The 26,478-nt window shown below is 46.4% G+C and overlaps 2 protein-coding genes across 6 annotated transcripts in view; one reads left to right on the top strand and one right to left on the bottom strand.

Moving 5' to 3' along the window:
* Positions 1-26,478, bottom strand: part of LOC140399187 (ras-specific guanine nucleotide-releasing factor RalGPS1-like) — an 839,817-nt gene that overhangs the window by 439,757 nt on the left and 373,582 nt on the right. The gene's annotated exons all lie outside the window — the stretch shown is intronic.
* Positions 8,842-26,478, top strand: part of LOC140399186 (angiopoietin-related protein 2-like) — a 59,249-nt gene continuing 41,612 nt past the window's right edge. Inside the window, exons 1-2 of the mRNA XM_072488519.1 lie at positions 8,842-9,510; positions 23,695-24,502. Coding sequence (XP_072344620.1) covers positions 23,698-24,502 — 805 coding nt within the window. The 5' untranslated portion in view covers positions 8,842-9,510; positions 23,695-23,697. The remainder of the gene's footprint in view (positions 9,511-23,694; positions 24,503-26,478) is intronic.

The following is a 26,478-nucleotide window of genomic DNA, read 5'->3' as shown; positions in this document are numbered from 1 at the left end:
CTTGGGTCACTGTCTGTGCGGAGTCTGCACATCCTCCCCGTGTGTGCGTGGGTTTCCTCCGGGTGCTCCGGTTTCCTCCCACAGTCCAAAGATGTGCGGGTTAGGTGGATTGGCCATGCTAAATTGCCCATAGTGTCCAAAATTGCCCTTAGTGTAAGGTGGGGTTCCTGTGTTATGGGGATAGGGTGGAGGTGTGGACCTTGGGTAGGGTGCTCTTTCCAAGAGCCGGTGCAGACTCGATGGGCCGAATGGCCTCCTTCTGCACTGTAAATTCTATGAAAGCTCTATGAGTCAGTCTCCGTTTGTTTTTATACACATAGCAGCTATTTTGTTAAACCACTATTCCAGGTTTTTTTTAATATAAACCTGAGTACCCAATTCATGTTTTTCCAATTAAGGGGCAATTTAGCATGTTCAATCCACCTACCCTGCACATCTTTGAGTTGTGGGGGCGAAACCGACGCAAACATGGGGAGAATGTGCAAACTCCACACGGACAGTGACCCAGCACCGGGATCGAACCTGGGACCTCGGCGCCGTGAGACTGCAGTGCTAACCCACTGCGCTACCGTGCTGGTCCTTTTTCCGGTAATGGTGATCATTTACGCTCCAGGGAGTGAGAAGAGTTTGATGGTGTCCACGGGAATGATCGATTTGCAGAAGAAACCTTCATACAAAGTTAAACCCGATAAACACCACTATTGTTATTCACCAAGAAGATAACGATTACACAATAATGAAAAGCGATGGCATATTTTTCTGATAATTCATATGAAATGCACTTTGTGTTTCAAAGCTGTGTACGGCTACACTCGCCCATTTAAAAACAGGAAAACTGATTGCACAATGATACTGAATAACCCGAAGATCTGACTCAAAAACAAGATCATTTCTGTCTAAATCCGTTTTCATTTAATTTACAGAGCCCCCTTTGGTATCTTTATCATTAGGCAGACTCATTTATCCTCTTCACTGTCGGAGTTTGGATTGCATTCAAGAAAGCATAACTGACAATATTACAGACTAAGGGATTGCGTGCAGAGGTGATAGCTTTCTCAGCCAACTCTTTTAAAGAGCGCTCCATAAAAGCTTCACATGAATTCTTTCTCTCTCGAAAATAAAATGGGAGTGATTTTGTAGGGGATTTCTGGCAGATCTTCATCTGGAGATAAGAACGATGAAATTGCTGCTGCAAGTTAAGAAAGGAAGAAGTGAAGGTGCCAGTATTTTGACCGCTAGAATCAAGTCACTTCAAATCTCAATGATGATTTTAGTGCAGCCTTTTCCTTGTGTGCGCGAACAAGTGAGGTTAGCCACGCGGTCGCAGTTGATGGACTGAGTGCGCTATTATGATACAGATGGAAGCCATTCAGCCCATCAAACCCCATGCCACTTCTATGTACAGAAACCCAATCAGTCCCATTCCTCCCCCTCTCTATTCCCTTACAAGTTTATTTTGCTTAGTGTCCACACAATTTCCATTAAATCATTCACCTTCATCGGCAAAGTTGGTTCTCACGTCCCATCTGTGTGTTTTTCCAAGAATTTTAAGTCTGTGTCCACTAGTCCTTGTATCAGTAGCTAAAAGAAATAGGTTGTGCCTCTTTACCTTCTTTAAACCGGTCATAATTTTGTACACATTTATCAAATGGTGGCGGCCCACCACTGCTGCCTCTCAGCGGCAGGGCCCCGGGTTCAATTCTGGCTTCGGGTGACTGTCTGTGTGGAGTCTGCACTTTCGCCCCGTGTCTGAGTGGGTTTCCTCCGGATGCTCCGGTTTACTCCCACGGTCCAAGCTGTGCAGGTTCGGTGGATTGGCCATGCTAAATTGCCCCAGAGTGTCCAAGGATGTGCAGGTTAGGTGGGGTTACAGGGACAGAGTGTGGGCCTAGATAGGGCGCTCTTTCAGAGGGCCGGTGCAAACTCAATGGCTGAATGGCTTTCTTCTGCACTGCAGAGATTCTATGTCTATGTCAATCTCCTTTGCTCCAAGGAAAACAAATCCAACCTCTCCAACCTAGCCTTGTAGCTAACATATCTCATCTCTGGAACCATTCCGGTCAATCTCCTCTGCACTCAAGGATCCTCACAACCCTCCTCAATATGGTGACCAGAATTGGAAGCAATTCCAGAGCTTTGGAAATGTTACTCATACCCTCCCTGCTTTTGCACCAAAACTAATATTTATGAAGCCCAAGATCCCATTTGCTTTGTCAGCCACTCCCGCAATATGTCCTGTCACCTTCAAAGAGCGATGCGCAGGAACCCCGGTCACTTTGCCCATGCATCGTGTTGTAGTGTATCAAGTGACACTGAACAGAGAGGTGTTAAAAGTCCAAACAAAACAAAGACTTTATTCTGTGGTTTAGTTCAGTTGGTGAGCAGTTGGTTCCTGATGCAGAGCGAGGCCAACAGCACGGGTCCAATTCCCATACCGGCTGAGGTTATTCATGAAGGCCCCGCTTTCTCAACCTTGCTCCTCGCCGGAGGTGCAGTGATGCTCAAGTTAAATTATGACCAGTCAGTTCTCTCCCTCACAGGGGAAAGCAGCCTATGGTCATCTGGGACTATGGTGACTTTACCTTTACTTAGGCTCACAGGATACAGCTCAAGAGCAACTGCTCAATGAACAAAGTTTGCTTTACATATTCACATGCTTTATAATGTGCTTGTCACTCAGGTATCCAGTTTGTCACATGACCACAAACAGTACGAGACAACTATCGATTCCTTGCCAGAAAACTGAACCAATCTCCAGTTGAATTAAACACTTCCTATGTAAAGCTAATCGCGCCCATATTACAGTGACCATGTGTCTTAACCAAGTTCCCATTCACAACAATTCTCTCTCTATGAATCTAACAATTTTCCAGTTTACATACATAATCATGGTAATGTCTTCTTGTGCAGCTAAACTTTTCTGGATATGAGCAGGTATGTTTTTAACCCTTTGAATACCTCCGCCTTTTGTTAACTTTACACTAAGTTTCCACTAGTGTACCTACATATCGTTCCACCCATATATCTGTGCAGTTGCATTACTTTCTGTACTTTTGTACCCCTACAACACTCTTTAACTGTGCCTTTAAATCTATCTTACCGCTCCTTATCCCTTCTGTCCAAACCTCATTTCCCTTCCATAAATTCCATCTACCACCCACATATGTCCACCCCACCAGTCTATTTACCTTTTGTTGCAGCCGATTAGATCATCTTCACGGTTTGCCACACAACCAAATTGCTGGCAATTTTGGGAATTTTACTAGGTATGCCAATATCCAAGTCAGGGCTTGGCTCCATCAGATTTCTTTTTGTTATTCTCTCCTAGCTCATGGGCAAATTCACTGTGCAGTCCAGCAGGTCCCAGGTTCAATTCACACTTTCTCACATTGGCTTCAGTGGCTCTGTGGTGAGACATGAGATGGGAAGCAATTGGGCAACTCTTGGTGAAATTGCTGGCATTGACAGGCTTGGGTCGTGTACGCTGCGATGCCCGCTCACAAAAAGGGCAGCTACTTGTGGGCAATTTCCCCAAAAGGTGTCAGTGTCCAGGGAGCAACATTCCAGTATTAATCAGAGCCTTCGGCAGAGGAGCAATAAACATTCACTGAGGAGAAGGGGGAGGGGACTGTCACGGTCACTTCGCCAAAGCAGCCAGGAGTGTTAAAGGTCTCTCAAATCATTAAGTTAAAGGAAGTGTGAACAGCAATTAGTTAGATACTGCACCCTGAACAATATATCAGTTGTGATTTTTTAAAATATTGGCTACAGAACCCCTGCCGTACAGAAAGAGGCCATTCGGCCCATTGAGTCTGCACTGACCCTCTGAAAGAGCACCCTAAAGCAGAAAGACCAGCAGCAGAAAGCTACTTTGCCTCTTTCATTCTCTCCCAACCAAGTGGCATCGTGTTTTCTAACATCGGATTGTGGGCAGCAGACAGAAAAACGCTAAAGATGACTTCAACTTTCTGAGCAACGTACCAGGCAAGTCAACAGCTCGAGCTTAAACTTTACCAGACGGAAACCAAATCTTGAGGATTGTTGAAGCCAGACCATTCAGCCACTCGCAACCAGTGAAACTCTGGACGCCTTTGTCTTTTCATTTGGCCAAAAGTTAACCTCGTTTACTTTGTAACTTGTATTTTTGCATGCTCATGTGTGTGTGTTGCGATAGTCAGGCTGTAAGTTGACCTTTTTTTCATATCTTTGTCTGGGTGGGATTTGACTATGACAGAAATTACTTTGACAAGGTAAAGGAGACTGTTAAATAAGTTAGGAGACTGTTAAATAAGTTAAAAGCTCATGGTGTTAAGAGTAAGATCCTGGCATGGATAGAGAATTGGCTGACTGGCAGAGAGTGGAGAAAAAGGGGTCTTTTTCAGGATGGCAGCCGGCGATTAGTGATGTGCCTCAGGGGTCTGTGCAGTGACCACAATTTTTCACAATATACATTAACGATCTGGAAGAAGGAGCTGAAGGCACTGCTACTAAGTTTGCAGATGATACAGATATCTGTAGAGGGACAGGTAGTATTGAGGAAGTTGGGGGTGGGGGGGGGGGGGGGGGGCTGCAGAAGATTTGGACAGGCTAGGAGAATGGGCAAAGAAGTGGCAGATCATAGAATCATAGAATTTACAGTGGAGGCAATTCGGCCCATCGTGTCTGCACCAGCCTTTGGAAAGGGCTCCCTACTTAAACCCACGCCTCCACCCTATCCCCGTAACCCCACCGAACCATTTGGACACTAAGGGGCAATTTAGCATGGCCAATCCACCTAACATCCAATGTTGGGAATGTGGGAGGAAACCGGAGCACCCGGAGGAAACCCACGCAAACACGGGGAGAAAGTGCAAACTCCACAAGAGGCAGTCACCCGAGGCCGGAATTGAACCCGGACCGTGGAGCTGTGAGCCAGCAGTGCTAACCATTGTGCCACCGTGCCACGCACAGATGGAATACAATGTGGGAAATTGTGAGGTTATGCACTTTGGAAGGAGGAATGGAGGCATATTTTCTAAATGGGGCAATGGTAAGGAAATCAGAAGCACAAAGGGACTTAGGACTCTGAGTTAAAGATTCTCTTGAGTTTGACGTGTAGGTTGTCGGCAGTTAAGAAGGCAAATGCAATGTTAGCATTCATGTCAAGTCAAGCGGGCTAGAATATAGTAGCAAGGATGTACTTCTGAGGCTGCATTAGGCTCTGGTCAGACCCCATTTGGAGTATTGTGAGCAGTTTTGGGCCTCGTATCTAAGGACATGCTTGCCTTGGAGAGGGTCCAGAGGAGGTTCACAAGAATGATCCCTGGAGTGAAGGACTTGTCATATGAGGAGTGGTTGAGGACTCTGGGTCTGTACTCATTGGAGTTTAGAAGGACGTGGGGAGACCTTATTGAAACATACAGGAGAGGCCTAGGTAGAGTGAACGTGGAGAAGATGTTTCCACTCGTGGGAAAAACTAGATCCAGAGGGCATAGCCTCAGACTGAATGGACGATCCTTTAAAACAGAGATGCGAAGAATTTCTTTAGCCAGAGGGGGGTGAATCTGTGGAACTCTTTGCAGAAGGCTGTGGAGGCCAAATCACTGAGTGTCTTTAAGACAGAGATGGGTTCTTGATTAATAAGGGGATCAGGGGTTATAGTGAGAAGGCAGGAGAATGGGGTTGAGAAACATCAGCCATGATTGAATGGCGAAGCAGACTCGATGGGCCGAATGGCCTAATTCTGTTCCTATGTCTTTTGGTCTTATGGACTTGTTTAACTCTGACAGAGGTCTTAGCAATCAGCATGCAAATAGTTAAGTGCAGGCATTGAATTGGCACATTCACCCTTTTAAATTTCTAAACTCTGTTATAATCAACCAATTGATGAGTGGAAAAAAGGGCATCCTTAACACTTCCTGGCCTGGTCATAACAAGAGGTTCGGTGGTTACATCAGAGATTTGAACCCACAGACTTAACCAGAGAAATTGAGAGTGGGAACTAAAATTATTCCTGAGACAACAAATGCCTGGACCTTCGTCTTGGCGTAGACGTTTCAAGCGTCACACATCTGTTCTGGCACAACGCCTCTTCCTCAAACGGATGAGCTCGGAATAAGAGGTATTGCGCACAGTCAAAGCTCACCCTGGGGTCAGTCCACTCTGGGAAACACAAATCCTGTTCCTTGTTAGTTTCACACAGGATTCAGCTCGAGTTGGAAATCTGGCACGTGTCCTATCTACACGAAGATTTCATATTCCAATTCATTAGCTGTGGACCAGCTTTTAGTGTTTTGCTGTCAGAATGCCAACATTGTACAAAGTAATTGTTCAACAACATGTTGTTGAGACCAAAACTTACTCACTGAAGTCAACAATTGTATTTTGTTTCTGTTTGCATCGCATCCACGGAAAATGACAAAAAAAATCCATTTAAGGATTTGAAATATGATTCAGATTTGTTTGGCACTGAACTAACTGCTAACGACATGTTTCATGTACACACTACGTAGATGGAAAGTTTAACAATGTCCACACATTCATTCTTCAATATATTCTTCAATATATTTTTATGAGTAAATTAGCCTGAGGAAATAGAAACTGCATTTTTCTTACAGCACCTCAGTCTGCATTGGCTCAATATGGTCTCACAATTCGGGAAAGTACAATATTTGCACTGATAATTTCATAGAATTTACAGTGCAGAAGGCCATTCGGCCCATCGAGTCTGCACCGGCCCTTGGAAAGAGCACCCTACCCAAGCCCACACACCCACCCTCCCCGCAACTCAGTAACCCCACCCAACCTTTTTGCACACTAAGGGCAATTTATCATGGCCAATCCACCCAACCTGCACATCTTTGGACTGTGGGAGGAAACCAGAGCACCCGGAGGAAACCCACGCAGACACAGGGAGAACGTGCAGACTCCGCACAGACAGTGACCCAAGCCGGGAATCGAACCTGGGACCCTGGAGCTGTGACGCAACTGTGCTAACCACTATGCTACCGTGCTGCCCATTTCATCGTATCAGGTAAGTAAATGGACAAATCTGACACAAAAGGGGCAACGCAGGCTGTAGCCGGGCAAGCAGCGAACTCACCCGCAGCCCCCTTTGTACGGCATGGTAGTTAGCGCTGTTGCTTCACAGCTCCTGGGTCCCAGGTTCCATTCCCGGCTTGGGTCACTGTCTGTGTGGAATCTGCACATTCTCCCTTGTCTGTGTCAGTTTCCTCCCACAATCCAAAGATGTGGATTTGCCATGCTAAATTGCCCTTAGTATCCAAAAAGATTAGGTGGGGTTACTGGGTTCCGGGGATAGTGTGGAGGTGTGGGCTTAAGTGGGGTGCTCTCTACAAGGGTCGGTGCAGACTCGATGGGCCGATTAGCCTCATTCTGCACTGTAAATTCTCTGATTCTTTGTGAATAGAATTTGCAGGGTGACAAAGTGATTAGCACCGCTGCCTCACAGCGCCAGGGATCCAGGTTTGATTCCAGCCTTGGGTGACCGTGTGGAATGTGCACTTTCTCCCCATGTCTGTGTGGTTTCCTCCTATGCTCCGGTATCCATCCCATAGCCCAGAGATGTGCAGATTAAATGGATTGGCCATGCAAAATTCTCCCTTCATGTCTAAAGATGTGGTGAGGTGGATTGGCCAAGATCAATGCACGGGGATAGGGTGGGGGAGTGGACCAAGATAGAGAGCTCTTACGGAGGGTTGGTGCAGACTCGAGGGGCCGAATGGCCTACTTCTCCAGTGTAGGGATTCTATGGAGTGTGGCCGCAGCCCGGGGCGAGGGAGGCCTCAGCTCGGGGCGAGGGAGGCCTCAGCCCGGGGCGAGGGAGGCCTCAGCCCGGGGCGAGGGAGGCCTCAGCCCGGGGCGAGGGAGGCCTCAGCCCGGGGCGAGGGAGGCCTCAGCCCGGGGCGAGGGAGGCCTCAGCCCGGGACGAGGGAGGCCTCAGCCCGGGGCGAGGGAGGCCTCAGCCCGGGGCGAGGGAGGCCTCAGGCTAAGGTGTTTTGCGAGGTGAGGAGAGGACTTTAATTAGGTTAGATTATTTGGAGACAGTCGGGTGAAGGGACTGGAGGTACAAATCAGCCATGATTAACTGAGTGATGGAGGAGGCTGAAGGGGCTGAATACCCTTTAACATGACCCCTTTTAAGGTACAGTGGCCACAAATGGCGTTTTGCCTCAAATCCACAGGTTATCAAATGGTCCGTGCCAAATTGTATTTTGTTACTACCGATCTGTGCAGAAGTTGCAATTTCTCCCCAGTGTAAAAAGGACATCTTTCAGCACAAGGAGTGAATTTCCTTTACAACTAACTAGCAACAGCGCAGAAATATTCTTAAACTTTGGGAGGGGAAAGAGTGCACATACTGAGAGATTTTAGTGATACAAGGATTGTGTCAAATCGTTTAAACAGTACTACACTGTTCAGACTCACTTTATTTATCCTTCCCATTTGCTGACCTTTCTCCCTACCACATTTGATGCTATGTTCGCCTTTCTCTGGTGTTTTCTTCACTCTCTCCTTGTAAAAACTACAAACCCAGGCGTAACCCTTCCCCTTAGGCTCACGAACTATACCTTCAAAAAAAAAAAAGTTTTAATGCAATGTGGAGGAGGTCTCCTGCCCTCTGCTGAAATATATCATTTAAACTGTCGACCTCTCCATTGCGAGTAGGTTGCATTTTTCTGTGCTGCTGTCAAAAGGCAGGGTTTTCCACCGCGGAGCTTGCCAAAGGCTCAGGGGGCAGTCCACATCCCTTTAATCAGAGCTGACTGCTATGACATCATTGCACTCGAAGCTTCCCGCCCCCCCCCCCCCCCGAGCCCGCCCACTGCTATCTGTGGTGGAGGAAGGAGGCTCTGCAGATTGGACATCTGCTCGGGAAACTCTGAAGCCGAAGGAGTGGATAGAAGGAGGTCCCACGGCAAGACTTGCTTGCTACGTGCTGGGCAGTTTCACTTGGGAGCTCTCTTCACAATGTAAATACACCAGCAGAAGGATCCCGTGCACCAAGGCACTTTGGCCTGCCCCAGTTATATGCTCAGAAGCGAAGAAGGAGATGACATGCTGGATTTCAATGCACTTCATACTAATGCCATGCTGATGCTGCAGATAGCGTGTCAGCAAACATCAGCCCTGACACTGTGCTTACTCACCCTGCCTTGAAGGTTCGCTCAACTCATTTTTACAACCTTTTTTATTTGCAGCAAATAGTGAAGACCCATGGTGTTGTTAACACAAAGGACCTATTAAGTGCCAGTAGGAGAATTCAGAATAAAATATTGTGTTTTTTTAAAAAAGCCTTTCTGACATTTACTACTTGGAACTGATACCTGGGCATCAAGCCCTTGAAAGTCTTTGACAAGAGAGCCTCAGTGATTTACACAGACGAGATTGGAGTCCCTGAGAACAGTTAAATCTCTGGTGAGATGCTACACTTCACACAGGCATTTTGTCCACTTAAAGAACAGAGGCAAGAAAGAGTGTAAGGACGGCAATAGTGGCGGCAGAGATCTGGTAAGGAAGACTGTTTCGGTATCTCAGACTTGCACAGCGAGTTTTAAATGTAAAATGCAGAAGGAATCATCAACTGAGGGCAGAATGTTTTTTTTGTGTGCGTGTGTGAGGAAGGCACGGTATCAAATTGACCTGCACCAATGTTGCAATCCAGGCTTTTAATGGTCTTCCCTGGCTGTCATCTTAAAAATGTCAGAAAAACTAAGTTGCTTTATTGTGAAACGTTATTTCTCTTAAAAGTAGGATAGTAATTGGTAATTCATTCTGCAACTTCGGGAGCACAGCAGCGCTCTGTGAGGGCTGAGATTACAGAAGATTGCGAGGGTTCTCAAGTTAGCTTTATGGCTGGTTTATTGGCTAACAAAATTGGCACCTTCTCCTTTTCTGCTCTTATTTACAACAGACTGAAAAAGTGACTTTAACTAGTTTTCCACACTTTCTTTTTAAAACGCTCAATTGTAGATAGACAGAGCCTAAGGATCAGTCTGAATAGGGACAAGAATGCATGTTTCAAAGAGTCAGCTGTACTGGTGTTTTAAGGTAACAGAAAGCAATTTGAAACTGCCAGGCATCGATATCATTTTACACCCATTCAAATTCTACAGATTAAACGAGCTTCAGATGTAACCGACTCAGTGTAATATTGCTGAATTTCTAATGTATTCCTTTAATATTGCGCACACCATCTTCAACAAAAGTGGGATGAGCCTGTTTGTTTCAACAGGTTTATAACTGGACTGAATGGGGAGAACCCTGCTTGATATAGCAGAGTCTTCAAGAAAATAAAGTGGAACACCAGAGAGACAAAGGATTTTTCTTTCCAAGTGTTTGAAAAGTGCATTCCAAGTCCTTTCCCACTCATCAGCAGCTTGCCCGTGACAGCAGACTTTAATGAGGTGCCCAAGAATGCCCAGCTAGCTGATCACTCTTGGGATGCAGTCTCTTGGGCAGGCAGATTCTCCTCACAGAATCTCGGCGCTGAGGCTTTGAATGAAACGAACGTTTCTCTGTGGCCACTGTGTGTGTGTGTGTGTGGAGGGGAGGAGGCGATGGGGAGGGTGTTGGGGAGGGGAGCACATCTGACAAGATAGTGTCAAACTAACAACAATAAGGAGAGAGAGAGAGAAAAAAAGTATCTTCATCCCCTCTTTCCCTTTCGCGCATTAGGAGTTAAAACTGGTGGTTTCACCACATGAGACACACTTTCCACAGGCGGGCTGACGTTGAGTAAAGTCTTGGCAGACTCGAGCGAGTGAAGCTGCTGAACTGAAAGAAAAACAAAGAGCACACACCAGTTATCTCAGACGCAGATAACCCCCTCCCCCCACCCCCACCCTGCACCAGCAGAACAATATCCAGTGGGGAGGGCGGCAGGGTAGCCGGGATCTTTGTTCAAAGTCTGATATCAGAGCGAGAAAAAATTCGTTAAGCTTATTGTCACAGAATTGTTAAATACTCGGACTTTTTAAAAAGACAGATCAGATTACCTACTTCTAGCCGGGTCCAAATGCAACTGCTGTAGAGACTTCACACAAAAGTGGCCAGACAGTTTTCAAAACTGTTCCGCAGGAAGTACACAACGGAGTTCAATTTCTTCTGCTTGATTTCAGGGTGCAAACTGTTTCTTATGTTCTACTAACGTTCGTTACTCAGCAAAAGTGGCACTGCCAGTGTAGGCATTGCAATTCGGGTCATGGAATGTTATTGTAACGCTTACTAATAATGCGTGTGGTGCTGTCAAAGAGTTTGCAGAGTGGCACAAGTCAATGGATATTTTTTTTAAAAAGAGACAGTCAGTACCACAAGACCAGTCAGAAATTGACTTGAAAAAAAAATATTGTTGTTCCAGTGACGGTCGATGCAACGTCCTTTATATCTTTAAATTGATGAGCAAAAGATTTAACATCAACCCCACTGGGAGGCCTGCAGTCTCTTAGAAAGAACCCAGTTTTAAATTCTACCATGCAATAGCGCCCACAGCATTATTCTGTCATTTGCAACGTGTCTCAACCATTCAATACAATGTTATGTGCTTGAACAAAAAGGAAAATAAGTTGGAATCTTGAACAAAACTCTGCTTATGTTACATCAGGCCTTCACCTCAGCAGATGTGGCAGTACAGCACTTTAGCAAATTCCAACATCTCTCTTTCTTTTATTCCAAACCTTCCCATATACTCTGGTTTCAGTTTTGTTGATCCTATTAACTTTTTGAAAGAAAGAATTTTAAATCATGCTCGCCTGGAGCTCAACTTGATCCAATTCAGGTTCTTCCCCCATTTGGATAGCAGCAAGTCACCAACGTTGTTGGCACCTGCAGTTTACGCAGGAACACGTGTGCAGCCTGAAATAGTGCATCGTGAAGTAAAAGTCACCATAGTCTCAGATAACCATAGACTGCTTCCCCCTTTAGAGGGGGGAGAGTGGACTGCTGGTGGTTTAAACTGGAGGATCACCACACCTCAGGCGAGGGGCAAGTTTTAGAAGGCGGGCCTTCAAGAATAACCTCAGTGGGAACGGGAATTGAACCTGCGTTGTTGGCCTCGCTCTGCATCACAAACCAGGTGTCCGGCCAACAGAGCTAAATCGGCCCCCGCGCACACACTGACCACTGTACAAAGTCATTGAAACCATCACTCCACAGGAGGAGGAGATGGTTGTCTTGTTGTTTCTAACAAACAAACGTCATTTAGAAAGAAAACACAACAGGTTCCACCTTAAGAGCACTTACCTCTAAATAAAAGTGGATTAAATGCGCAGTTGGACAGGTGTGTTCGAGTAGCACAGGCAACAGAGCACCTGTCCGTCAGTCAACAGATGGCCTCAGATTAAAGTCAAACAGCAGCAAAGCTGCTTTAAGAGCGTTGGCCACTATTGGGTGCAAGTTTTGTTTCTCATTTGGATTGTTACATTATGCTGGTCCGTGCCAACCCAGGAGTGCGAAGTAGTCTGACACAGTTGGCTCACCTCTTACAATAAGATTACTACAAGAGCATTGTTCATCAAATGACAGAGGAATGGTGAGGTCATAGAGATTTCTGCAGACTAGACTAGGCTGCTACATGCTGCACTCTTTCATCTCCGCTCCCATCTCCACTGTTCGAGGACAGCTACCGAGTAGCAAATAAATCCCAAGACATGAATGGCACAAAACCGGGAGATAAAAGCAAGCAAGGAAGGAAAAAAAATCTCCTAAAGGATGTTTTCTAAAAGGTTTATCCAAAGGAAGAGGATTCCCAGCAAATCCATACTAGGTGATATTGGTTTTTTTTTAAGTAACTTTCCAATTAAGGGGCAGTTTCACGTGGTCAATGCACCTACCCTGCACATCTTTGGGTTGTGGGGGTGAAACCCATGCAAACACAGGGAGAATGTGCAAACTCCACACGTACAGTGACCCGGGCCTGGATCTAATCTGGGTCCTCAGTGCCGTGATGCAGCAGTGTTAACCACTGTACCGCCCCGGTTATTCAGATTGGTAATACCTTATTACAATAGTAATAATCTTTATTGGCATCAGTAGGCTTACATTAACGCTGCAATTAAGTTACTGTGAAAATCCCCCAGTTGCCACATTCCAGCACCCGTTTGGTTACACGGAGAGGAAATTTGAATGTCCAAATTACCTAACAGCTTGTCTTTCAGGACTTGTGGGAGGAAACCGGAGTACCCGGAAGAAACTCACGCAGACACGGGGTGAATGTGCAGACTCCGCACAGATAGTGACCCAAGCCAGGAATCGAACGTGGGACCCTGGCGCTGTGAAGCAACAGTACTAACCACTGTGCTACCTTGCACAGTACAATGCACATACTGAAGTTCGCAACAACCACAATTTGTATTGATACAGCACCATTGACATAATAAAATGCTCCAAGGCCCATGAACATGAAAATGCAAAATTTGACACTGAATCACAAAGAAATATTAGGGAAAATGCCCAAAAGCTTGTGCAAAGCTGCAGTTTTTAAAGAGGGTGTTACAGGAGGAAAGGGAGGTAGGGAGGTGGAAGATTGTTGGAGGGAATTCCAGAGCTTGGGGCCCCATGTAGCTGAAGGCAGGGCCACCAACAGAGGAATGATTAAAATCAGGGATGGCGGACACTTGTGCAAGTGAAACCAGTGAATGATACAAATTCAAGATTTTCAATTGCCAATCTGGCCTAATTTGGGCAGTGTAAAAGTGCAGATTAAGCTAAGTTACAAACTGCTCTGACGCAAAATTCCCACTATGTCCAAGGCACTATTTGTGGCTTTCATACAGTTGGCTGGTTGGTGATGCTGAGCGAGGCCAACAGCGCGGGTTCAATTCCCGTATCAGCTGAGGTTATTCAGGAAGGTCTTCTCAACCTCACCCGTGTTATGGTGGCGCTCACGATAAATCACCACCAGTCAGCTCTCTCACTCTCCGTCTCCAAGGGGAGGGGGGACACTACACGGACTTTAACTTTTACTGTGAATGTTCCATCTTATAGGATGACAGTTAATTTCTTTATCCAGAAGAGAGACAGTTGCATAGAGGAAGGCAAAATAATAAACTAAAACACAGCTGAAAAGCTGCCAACAATTCATTTTAGAACTATTTTCCAAAATACACAGGCAATAAACCATAAGATGACTGAATTTAAAATGGACAATATATTGCCAGATACCAAGTCCTTTCCAGGAAAACTCAATGCCACCCATTGATTTATTGTGCTTACTTTCAAAGTGGAAATAAACAGTTTATTGTTCACTAATTACATTTCCCTTGACATTATACTTGTTCATGAAACACAGCAATGTTGCAATGTTCCACAAAAATATGTTGCTAGGCAACTCCTCAAAAGCTGCTAGATATGATTAGGCATCAATTTTAGCAAAGAAGTTTTAAAAACACCACCAAACCATGGAATGGAGATATTTAAAGCGTTAGTCAGACATAGGTTGAACATAACTTTTGCTTCTCCTATTCTAGAGCAGAATCATCAGGCCCCACAGGAGGCTGGAAGGCGGTGGGAGGACCTGAACATTTGGTGGATTGTCGTCACGACTTGTACATGTGGTCTTCCTGCCCCCACCGGAAGTAAGCTCTGGATGGGAGGGCGACCTCCACTTGTGACCCCTAACTCAAGGCTTGAAGGAATGGTCCATAAACTCAGGGCCAGTCTTCTCTGCTCCAGAATCTCGGTGTTCCATCCGGTGGGAAGAGGATGGGGATTGTGGGAGAGAGTGAGTGTGTCCCACATCACACCAACGGAATAGTTTGTTCCCTGATGCGGAGGCGCTCATATGGAATAAACTTGGCCTCTCATGGTTGTGCTGCTGCGCCTTCAGGTTGCAGTTGAACATACAGATACTTAGGCCAGGAATAGCAGCAACAAAGCTCAGGATCCTCCACATACGTGACACCTGGTTTTCCTCGCCGCCAAGCGGTACTGAAACTCCGGCGGAAAACTGACCCAAACCGCTGCCACCCATAAGTGCAGTTAATGACCAACGGCCAATTAATGACTACTTCAGGGCCTCTTCCCACATCCACTGCAATTTTCTCAGCTCCAAACATTTTCTCAGCTCCAAACAGGCCTGTTAACATGCACGATTAGTTATGCGGACTGCATGTCAGCTGGAGTGGGTGGGGGGGGGGGGGGGGGGAGCAATCGATCTGCACTAATCTGTGCATGATCTAGGTCGAGGAGCTGGAGTGGCAGCTGACAGCCACCCCCACCCCCATTTTTGCTTCCAACCCCTTCCCATTACTTACAGTTGGGTGCTGTGACTCCATTGGGCATTGTTCCAAGTCCAGTCACACCCTCCTCCATGGTGCTGTCCTTCACCAGAGCTGCCAGTCTCGGATTGGTCGGCAGCTCTTGGCAGGTGGTAAATCCCTCGGCCTCCAGGGACTTGACTCACCTGAGGATGGAGCTGCTCTCCGAAAGCTAGTGATTCGAAACAAACCTGTTGGAATTTAACCTGGTGTTGTAAGACTTCTTGCTGTGACCACCCCAGTCCAACTCTGGCATCTCCACATCTTGACTCTGGAGGAAGGCATGTTGGTGTCCCTGGCATTAGATTAATTGGCCCTTCCAAAGACTAGGTCTCCCACCAGCTCTCAAGCCAGCAGGGTTCAGCCCCAAGATGCAGTAATGTTAGTCTCATACTGATGGAAAGAAAGTTTATTCTGGGCCCCGGTGGAGGTTTAATTGCAGTAGTAGAACAACGACAACTTGCATTTGTATACCGCCTTCAAGTCAGAAAACATCCCGTTGTGCTTCACAAAAGCAGAAAATTGATACGCAGCTGTGGACGTATTTGGAGAGATGACCAAAATTATGGTCCAACCGGTTAGTTTTAGTGCTTGGGAGAGAGGTTAATGAGGCAAAAAGTTGAGGGAGGCCATTCCAGACAAGAGGGCTGCGCCAATTGGGCAACTGAAGGTGGAATGGAAGGAGGAGGCGTGAGACACGAGAACCGAGTCAGGACACAATTTTAACTCACCAAAACTTACTTCAATGGCACAGAGCTATAATCAGGCCCACAGAGTGAATGGAGACCAATGGAGAATGGGTAATTGAGACTTATACTAAACAAGGCACAGGCAAAGGAGTTTTTGGACGAACTGAAGGTTTATTTTCATTCGTTCTTGAGATGTGAGCATTACTGACAAGTTCAGTATTATTTCCCATCTCCATTTGCCCTTGAGAAGATGGTGGTGAGCCGTCTACTTGGACAGTTGCAGTCCATCTGGTCAATCCATAGGTTTTTTTTCTGTCACAATTTGATGTAACTGAATGGCTTGCTAAGTTTTTTTGGAGGCAGCTAAGAATCCATGCAGGTTGGTGTGCATCTGGAGTCACATGTAAGCCAGACACAGGAAGGGCAGCAGATTTCCTCCCCTGAAGGCTGCTAGTGAACCAGATGGGTTTGCACAACAACCCGGTAGATTCATGATCATTATTGAAAAGATCAGATTAATCAATAATTTAATTTAATTTTCCCAAACGGCGGTGCTGGGATTTGACCACATGACTTCAGAACGAGAGTCTGGACCTCCAGATTACTAATCCGGTTAACATTCGCACTATGCTATAGCTACACATGCTGGAGAGCTAGGGAGGATAACATGAAGAATAAATCAGGTGATAAGGTAACAAAACTGGAGACAATGTTCCGGCAGCAGCAGGAGCTCGCAGGCTGAAAAGTGAAACTGGTTTTGGGGTGGAGGTGCGCTTTGAGCTCAGTTTTGGCTCGAGCGAGTCACTAAAGTGATCCAGCCCATAACCAGGAGAGTGGGATTGGTGGAGATTCATTCGTCGAAGATGCGAGACAACAGTGCTGATGGAATTGGGGGCGAGGGGGAAAAGGTTCAGCTGGGTGAGGGTTAGCGTGACTGACCGTGTCAAATATTGAACACAGATTAAGAAGCATTAAGAGTGACAGTGCGCCATGGCATCAGCTACGTGGGATATTACTGTATTTGACCATGACCTTGATGTCATGGGCAGTACAGAACCCAGACTGAAACGATTCAGATTTGTGAGAGAGGGGAACAGAGATAGTTGATGACTAAGATGTTCCAGAAAATTGCAGGGGTAGGGAATGGGCAGAAGGTGGAGGAAAGGGTTTGGGGGGGGGGGCTTAAACCTAGAATGGCAACTTCATATCCAATATTTAGCTGTGTTATGAAAATGTGACTTTCCTCAAATACCCATTTCACTGACATCCCTCATGAAGGGTACCTGCCATTCTTACCTGGCTTTGCCTACACCTGTCCCTCATTCCACACTGGTTCCTGGTGCTCTCAAATGAGCAATAAGTGTTGCCTTACCAATAACTCAGACAAACTTTTAAATGAGCACCTATGCTGGCAAAACAGCTGTTGGTTGTGTGAAGTAGTGACATCTTGTTGAATGGAGTGATTGTCCTTTTGGCAACTTATTCATCACATTCCCATAAAAAAAGAACGGTCATATCTGATTGAATAAGGTGCAGTTTCAAATAGCACGGTAGCACAGCGGTTAGCACTGTTGCTCCACAGCACGAGTGTACCAGGTTCGATTCCCGGCTTGGGTCACTGTCTGTGCGGAGACTGCACGTTCTCCCCGTGTCTGCGTGGGTTTCCACCCACAAGTTCCGAAAGACGTGCTGTCAGGTGAACTGGACCTCCTTCAATCTCCCTCTGTGCATCCGAACAGCCGCCGGAGTTTGACGACTAGGGGACTTTCACAGTAACTTCATTGCAGTGTTAATGTAAGCCTACTGGTGACAATAATAAAGATTATGATTATGGTGCTTATTTCAGTAAATGTCGGCTCTGGTGGGGGAGGGAGTTGGGGGCGGGGCAAGTTGCACCATACTCAACCCGTGCCGCAGCCCTGAGCAGCAGGCCGCAACTGCGAATGCCTGTGGTACCCCGAGGTTACAGTTGGTTTCTGTAGGGCAATGGCAGCGAATGCTCACCTTTAAAATCTCTACCGAGTCAATTAACCAAAACTTTATAGTTTCCTTTAAAGTTTTAAAATCTATAAGGTTTGTAAGCAAAACGGTACATCCTAGGTTTGCCTCCAATTCTCCACTGATTGGAGTATGGCTGTGATTGTTGGAGATCAATCATCTCATTAGAGCATCACTGCAGGAGTTCCTCAGGGTAGTGTCCTGAGCCCAAACATCTTCAGTTGCTTCATCAATAACCTTCCCTCTTTCATAGGTCAAAAATGGGGCTGAGAAACATTCACAACTCCGCAGATACTGAAGTAGTTCATGTTTATATGCAGCAAGAGCTGGACAATATCCTGGCTTGGATTGACAAATGGCAAGTAACATTTGTGGTACACAAGTGCCAGGCAATAACCATCTCCAATAAGGTCAAATTTAATCATCTCCCCCTGACATTCAGGGGCATTACCATTGCTGAATTCTAACATCCTAAGGGATACTATTGACCCGAAACTTAACTGGACTACTCATATAAATACTGTGGCTACAGGACGGCATGGTGATGCAGTGGTTAGCACTCCTGCCTCATGGCACCGAGGACCTGGCTTCGATCCCAGCCCAGGGTCACTGTCCGTGTGAAGCTTGCACATTCTCCCTGTGTCTGCGTGGGTCTCACCCCCACAACCCGAAAAGATGTGCAGGGCAGGTGAATTGGCCACACTAAATAGCTCCTTTAATGGAAAAAAAAATACTGTGGCTACAAGGGCAGGTCCAACTTCACTCTCCAAAGCCTGTCCACCATCTTCAAGACACAAGACTGGAATACTCTCTACATGCCCTGGGATGAGTGCAGCTCCAACAACACTCAAAAAGGTGGACACTATCCAGGACAGTGGCAGCGGTACGTACCATCTACAAGATGCACTGCAGCAACTCACCAAGACACCTTCAACACCACCTTCTAAACCTGTGTCCTCTACCAGCTCATATGGGCAACATATCCAGGGGAACACAAGTTCCCCTCCAAGTCAGACACCATCCTGATTTGGAACTATATGACCATTCCTTCACTGTTGCTGAACTCCCTCCCTGACAGCACTGTAGGTGTTCATACACCACCTTGACTGCAGCAGTTCAAGGCAGCAGCTCATCGCTACCTTCTCAAAAACATGCAATTGGGGAAGGCCAATGAATGCTGGCCTTGCCAGCGATGTTCACATCCGAAGAACAAATAAAAATGAATTAAATGTGCAGTTGCACTGATTTTAAACACAGGAGGGTTGGAAGGAAAGAATATGATTGCAATAATGTGACTCTTTGCACGTGGTGTAACTGGGTTATTTTCTTTTCAGTAGGAACAACTGTACTTAAAAATCGACTAAAGGAACTGGGATTGGCTCAGTTTAACTTAATCCTCCCAAGGTTGGTGGGAGGCCAATTTGAGGTCGCGTCCATCTCTACTCCCATTCCAGTTGAGCAAACACTGTAGAATGCAGAAAGAATTCAGTGCAAGACACATGTTCCCTTTTCCACAAACATTCCCATTGTCACTTCCATTAAAAACGCCACACTCCTGACTCATCCAAAAAGTTCATGCGTCTCTCAGGGATCATATTTTTCCATGAGCAGGTGCTCTGTCGGCATAAGGATTGCTCATATGTTCCCCACAAGCTGATTCAAATATTGGAATTCTCACTAAAACGATGTAAGACATTCTTAGGGTCTGGGATTTATTAAGCTTTCCACGTTTTTTTATAAACAGACTTGTATATAATGGCAGTAAGAGGGGAATTACACTGACTCACACTGTTCTTTATTATAGTATGAAGTCTTACAACACCAGGTTAAAGTCCAACAGGTTTGTTTCGATGTCACTAAAACTTTATTATAGACACCCCTCAGAGACAATCGCTGCCATAAAATATTCTTTAATGAACTATCCCAAAAGCAAACAGAAAGACACAGATATATTTAACAGAGGCATTCTGTTCTAAAACAAGCTTTGCATTTCTCCACCACTTGGACCCTGAGACTCCAAGCTAATTACTGCAGGTCTCTCAATTGGATTTCTCCCTGAGACCAATTAGTACAGCTTCTCTCCTCCAAGCGACTAAGTTGCTTGCTGAGTTTACAAACCCATCAAAATAAAAGCCACTTAATTAACCAAAGTACAATTTCGCTTGAACATCTGGTAATGATGATTTCTATCCGTTGCACAACCTTTCACCAACCAAATCTAAACGTCTCCCACCGCTATTACGGCTCATATCTCGAGTACAATTTGCCTAAACCTCCTTTTGGTGGATTTTCAGTATGATGGGCAAACAATGCTAAGCACACATGGAAGCGGAGGGATCGCAAACCCAAGTATTCATCAAACAAAAGCTGTGGAAATGTTCTCTTTGTGACTACAGGGTTCGAGAGAGCTCACAGCTCGTAGCAAACGAGATACAATCACGTACACCGACGAGTCAGAATCATTAAAAGGCAGGGGGGGGGTGGGGGGCAACCGGTCCTCATACGTAGACTGGCTCTTTTGTAATAGTATGTAGATCTTTGTGCCCTTTCAACTCAGTTTATCACCAATGACATTTGCCCTCTTTGCATGGCTGGGCTCCAAATGGTTATTAATAATTTAATGCAATAGGAAACGATAGGAGTATTTATAATCAGTGGAACATATATCATAATTTCACTAAATTTATCCTCTGGTGCACAGCTCATTTAAAGAGGTGCCCCAGACCCGCAGCATTATCTCTGAAGACAACATGACGTGAATGTGGCAGAGAAGAATCTGTAAGAATATAGATGTGTTTTCACATTTCTAATATCGAGCAATTCAGAACAGCTAGCGTAGGCAGAATTGGGTTCATTAACTGTATGCTTGCAGGTCCTATCTTGTGATCTCAAAGACGTTCCTGGGTAAGGTCACAGTTCGGGAAAGCAAAGATAGAAAGAAAAGAGTGAACACTGGAGTAGGATGGTAAAATAATTCAGACAATAGAACAGGATATTGATAAGGAAGAGGCCCCCCCAGTTGCGTGTTCACCATCCTGCTTTATGACCCGAGGGTCACAAGGGGCGAGATTCTCTGATCCCCCGCCAGGTCGGAGAATCGCCGGGGGCTGGCGTGAATCCCGCCCCCGCCGGTTGCTGAATTCTCCGGCACCGGATATTCGGCAGGGGCGGGAATCGCGCCGCGCCGGTTGGCGGCTCCCCCCCGCGATTCTCCGGCCCGGATGGGCCAAAATCCCGCTGCTAAAATGCCTGTCCCACCGGCGTAGATTAAACCACCTACCTTACCGGCGGGACAAGGCGGCGCGGGCGGGCTCCGGGGTCCTGGGGGGGGCGTGGGGCGATCTGGCCCCGGGGGGTGTCACCACAGTGGCCTGGCCCACGATCGGGGCCCACCGATCCGTGGGTGGGCCTGTGCCGTGGGGGCACTCTTTTCCTTCCGCCTTCGCCACGGTCTCCACCATGGCGGAGGCGGAAGAGACTCCCTCCACAGCGCATGCGCGGGGATGCCGTGAGCGGCCGCTAACGCTCCCGCGCGTGCGCCACCCGAAGATGTCATTTCCGTGCCCGCTGGCATGGCACCAAAGGCCTTTTCCGCCATCTGGCGGGGCGGAAATCAGTCTGGCGCGGGCCTAGCCCCTTAAGGTTGGGGCTCAGCCCCCAAGATGCGGAGGATTCCGCACCTTTGGGGCGGCGCGATGCCCAACTGATTTGCGCCGTTTTGGGCGCCGGTCGGCGGACATCGCGCCGATACCGGAGAATTTCGCCCAAGGTGTTCAACAAGGTTCAATAGAGCAAGACTTCAACAAGGTCTGCTTCATTTTAAAATGGTGTGAAAGGGGGTAACTAAGCAAAACCCACACTGGAAACTTCACCTATCTTCAAGGTGAGGTATGTGAACAGCCAGGCAGTCTCTCACAACTTCTAAGAAAGTTCTTTACAGACAAGTTTCTAGAGGAAGACCAGATTGTACTGCTGTTTATGTAGTCTTCAGATTAGTACATTAGCTGGCTTAGCTCAGTTGGCTGGACGGTTGGTTTGTGATGCAGAGTGTGGCTGACAGTGAGGGTTCAATTCCTGTACCAGCTGAGGTACCCAGTGAAGACCCAGCTTTCTCTTTTTTTTAAATCAATGTTTTTTTATTGAGTTTTTGAACAAAGTATATTTACCGTTATGTACACAGAATAAAATATACATAGAGCACAAACAAAACAAAAAAAAAATAACTGGTAGGGTATTATTCACTAGCTCAACAACAGCAACTCTGTACAATTGGCAATATTATTTTAAATACATAAGTAGGCATCTGTTTGTTGGGGGGGTGGGGGTGGGGGGGGGGGGGGGGGGGGAGAAACTGGGGAGGTAGATTTACATTTGGGTGCCGGAGAAACAATTACAGAGGGCAATACTCGAATGGATCTGGTGTTGGTGCTGTCACTTGCTTCTCCCGGATGGATTTCGCTGCCGAGATGCCAAGTTTGTTATCGTTTCCCGTGCCCTCCTTCCGGCTATCATTCCCTTGCCTCCCCCTCACCTCTCTGGTTCCCCTCTATCGTTCCCTATCTCCTCCCTCTTCCCCCCCCGCCACCCCCTTTCTCCTGTGGTTCGCCTTTCTTTTCTCTTGGGTTTAGCTGTCCCCCGTCCCCCATACCCCACACCCCCTGTCTATCCCTCCCTCTCATGCCTCGGCTACTTTCCCCTGATTCTTGGCTACCTGGCTATTCTTCTACTTGTTCGTTGGCCGCAAACAGGTTCTGGAACAATTGGGTGAATGGCTCCCACGTTCTGTGGAAGCCGTCGTCTGACCCTCGGATGGCGAATTTGATTTTCTCCATTTGGAGAGATTCGGAGAGGTCGGACAGCCAGTAGGCCCCGCCTTCTCAACCTTGCCCTTGTGGTGATCCTCCGGTTAAATCACCACTAATCAGCTCTCCTCCCTCAAAGGGTAAAGCAGCCTATGGTCATCTGGGACTCTGGCGACTTTACTTTACATTGAAATGCTAATAAATGAAGTTAATTTTCAAGGCATATTGCAGTCTATAGATTTCACAAATCTGTTACTAAAAGGATAAGGATTATTCAGCAGTATCCAATTATACAAGCCTTTGCGTATAAATGAAGATGAACGAGGACATATGTGGTAACAGGTGACTGAGCAACAGCCTGTTAATACCCTCGGTCCCCATGGGCAGCGTGAAGTCAGGATGACCCAGTTTGTGTGCAAACGCTGACAGCTGTCCCCAAGTTAAATTTGGCTGGAAATGTGGATCAGAATCCTCACCAGCTTGACACAAATTTCTCACTTTCCTGTCACGATCTGGACCAAGAGCAAGGTGCTGAAGCTTGCATGGCGGAGATAAATGCAGCCCTGGCTGATGTGAACAGACTCAAAGTGCAAATTTACAACCAGCGTGAATTTATAGCGAAAGAACAAATAGAACGGTCTGTGTTTGTGTAAGAGGTGATCACAGCTGGGTCTGGCTAACATTAATAGACATAGTTGTAAAGGTTAACACTAAACTCAGGGTTCATTTGTCTGCATTTGTAGACAGTGAAATATAGTTGGGTAAAGACCGTTTCCACCAGATGAAGGCATTTGTTAAATTTTACAACAACAACATTGTCAAGAAAGCATGACTTCACAGCAGTAAATTATTTTGGGGGAGTTATCCTTTTATAATTTCAATCATGTTCTCTTTCCACTGTGCCATTTCAGAATTATGTTATTGATTATCATTACTCTGTCACCCTAACAGAAGATGCACACCCATAGGAACACCATGAAGAAACTGACTCTTGTAGTCTTGTTGACACTGGTCAAGCTCACGGTCAATGTGGACAACATGGAGGAATTTCAGGCTAATGAGGAAGGCGATGGGCAGTTTATCTACAAGAACAGATACAAACGCGCCACAGTGTCCATGGAAAACAAGTGTTCCTACACCTTCATTGTGCCCCAGCAGAAGGTTACAGGCGCTGTTTGTGTGAACTCAAAGCCTGACTCGATCCCGGAGAGCAGGGTCCATAAGCAAGAGCTGGAGGTGCTCAACAATGAGTTGCTGAAACAAAAAAGGCAGATTGAAAGCTTGCAGCAGCTTGTTGAGGTAGATGGGGGTGTCGTCAATGAAGTGAAGCTCCTGCGGAAGGAGAGTCGGAACATGAACTCGCGGGTCACGCAGCTGTACATGCAGCTCTTGCACGAGATCATTCGCAAGCGGGACAACGCACTCGAAGTCTCCCAGCTCGAGAACAAAATTCTCAACCAGACAGCAGAGATGATGCAGCTTTCGAACCGCTACAGGGACCTAGAGCACAAGTATCAACATTTAGCGTCACTGGCAAACAACCAGACCTATCTGATTGCACAGCTGGAGGCAAGGTGCCAGCTGTTGCCAGCTGCCAAGCCAGTCCAACCACCGCCACAGAAACACAAAATCAACCTAATTACAACCAACGAGATCCAACGCGATCAGAACCATCAGGACAGGCGCCAACTGGCACTGAACTTATTACCAACCATGCCACCTATGCCTTCTAACATGCCTACTTCAAATGCCCCATCTGGTAAGTGAACTGCAGCATTCATTGTAGAGTTTAGGACAAGTAGCCTTTAAAGATTGAATTGTGTGTGGAAGTACAGTCGACATGTCTCAGAAAAGTGAAGACAATTGTCGATGGAAAATGCAGCACAGAATATAATTATTTTCATAAACGAAACGCAACATTACTTTTATCAAAGCTTAAATAAAGCTCAGGCTTCAGAAGGTAGTATCCAATTAAAGCACCACACATGATAAAACAATCTTATTTAAATTGCAAAGAAATAAAAGTTCAAGTGTTCCTTCCCCGTCTGGTGGAAAGAGGAACACAGACAGTAGGGAGGTAGCAAATGTGTACTTTGCTGTTCAAATATGCCCCTCTTTGGTTTGAACAATGGTTCCTTATGCACGAGTCTCGCAACAGAAACAAGAGGAGGTGACAGACCACATGTCTGGACGGCATGAGAAATTTATGCTGGAATGCAGAGCACTGATTCTGGACAGTCAGAATGGAACGTGGGTCAACCGAAGCAAACAGTTTGTCAGCAGAAAATGAGCACCATTGCCCATGGTCTTCGGAGTCGAAACCGAATTGCGTTTAAACAAAGCCCTTCATTTCAGTTGAGAAAATACTTGCACTAAAAAAACATTCCAAACGCCTTGCCTCTTAAAAAGTTCTGTTCTGCAATTTCTCCGGTGGAAGGCTGAGTGCGATTAAAGTCAGATGTCTATTTTGACAATCCTACGCCAGTTAAAAGTGCAGGGTCGTCCAATGCTTTGGAGCAGGGAAGTACATACTTGTGGTGAAACTGGGAAGTCTCTATTTCACGTCCTAATGCAGAGAAAATTCAAAAAGAGCCAGACAGAAGAAAAAAAAAATTCATACCTCCATGTGCAAAACCTGCAAAATGCCATACGCAAAGCACTTGGGTGCTGTGCATGGTCCCATGCAGGCAAAAGGCTAGATTTTCCCCATATACACAAAATGCAGTGTCACTGTATGCAAAGGGGCAGGGTCTCCGTATCTACCAACAGTGACGCATGTAAAACTCCCAATCCCATGAGCAGCGCCCCACCTCCTTGTCTTGCCATCCTGACTCCCATTCCTTCGCCAAAGGCTTGGAAGGAAATCTCAGCCCCAAGTGCTTTTAAACTGGTCAAGCTAGGGGTACTGATTGGTGATGTTCAACAATTGTGGGAGTGGATGCATGTGTTACTTCAGCCCATGAACTGTAGAGCAGGATTGAGGTGCTGATAACCCATTCTTCTCGTACGAAGCTCAGAAAGGCTATTGAAAACGCAGAGGGGTTTCTGCTCCCAGTAATACTAACAATAGGTGGAATCGACAAGAGAAAGTAAGGGCAGATTGAAAAGCGGGCAGCTGCTATGGTTGCCAATCCTCTGGGAATGGCTGGGTAGACTGCCGGATAAGCCATCAATCACCCAGCAATAATTAAATGCAATCCACGATAATTCGGTTTCCATTCTTTAATGGTAGTCTCTGGTCATAGTCCATTCATCAACAAGTATTTACTGCATTCGCAAGCAGCCACGCAGGCACAGCGCAATGAAACGGAACGTAATAGACATGATTGCACACAGCTATAGTGTTCACAAATGTTGCTCCGGGCCACTGCCTACTTTTTCCCCAAGGATGCGGTCTGATCCTCTCCTTGACCGAGAGAGAGAGAGAGAGAGAGAGAAACTGACAGAACCATGAGTGAGCCAGGAGGTAAAAGAACGAGTGACTAAGCGAGGGGCAACTATCCGGACTTTCAACTGCCCCTGCCTGTAAAATGCATAGCACCAATAGCCAGCCTAGAAAGATCTACACAGCTAAAGAGTCCTGAGGCTACAGATAAGAGTAAGCAGCACTACCCTGCTTTGCTGCTAGGCTAGAAAAATTACATCGATTAAAATGGCCTGAAAGGGTCACTTGGCCAATCCGCGAAGCTGCTGACAACACAGTAACCTGGCTGGCACTAGGTCGGTAGAGACGTG

This window comes from Scyliorhinus torazame, chromosome 22, assembly GCF_047496885.1.
Source record: "Scyliorhinus torazame isolate Kashiwa2021f chromosome 22, sScyTor2.1, whole genome shotgun sequence".
Lineage (NCBI taxonomy): Eukaryota > Metazoa > Chordata > Chondrichthyes > Carcharhiniformes > Scyliorhinidae > Scyliorhinus > Scyliorhinus torazame.
The sequence above is the reverse complement of the archived record's forward strand: the minus strand, read 5'-3'. Positions and strand labels throughout refer to the sequence as shown.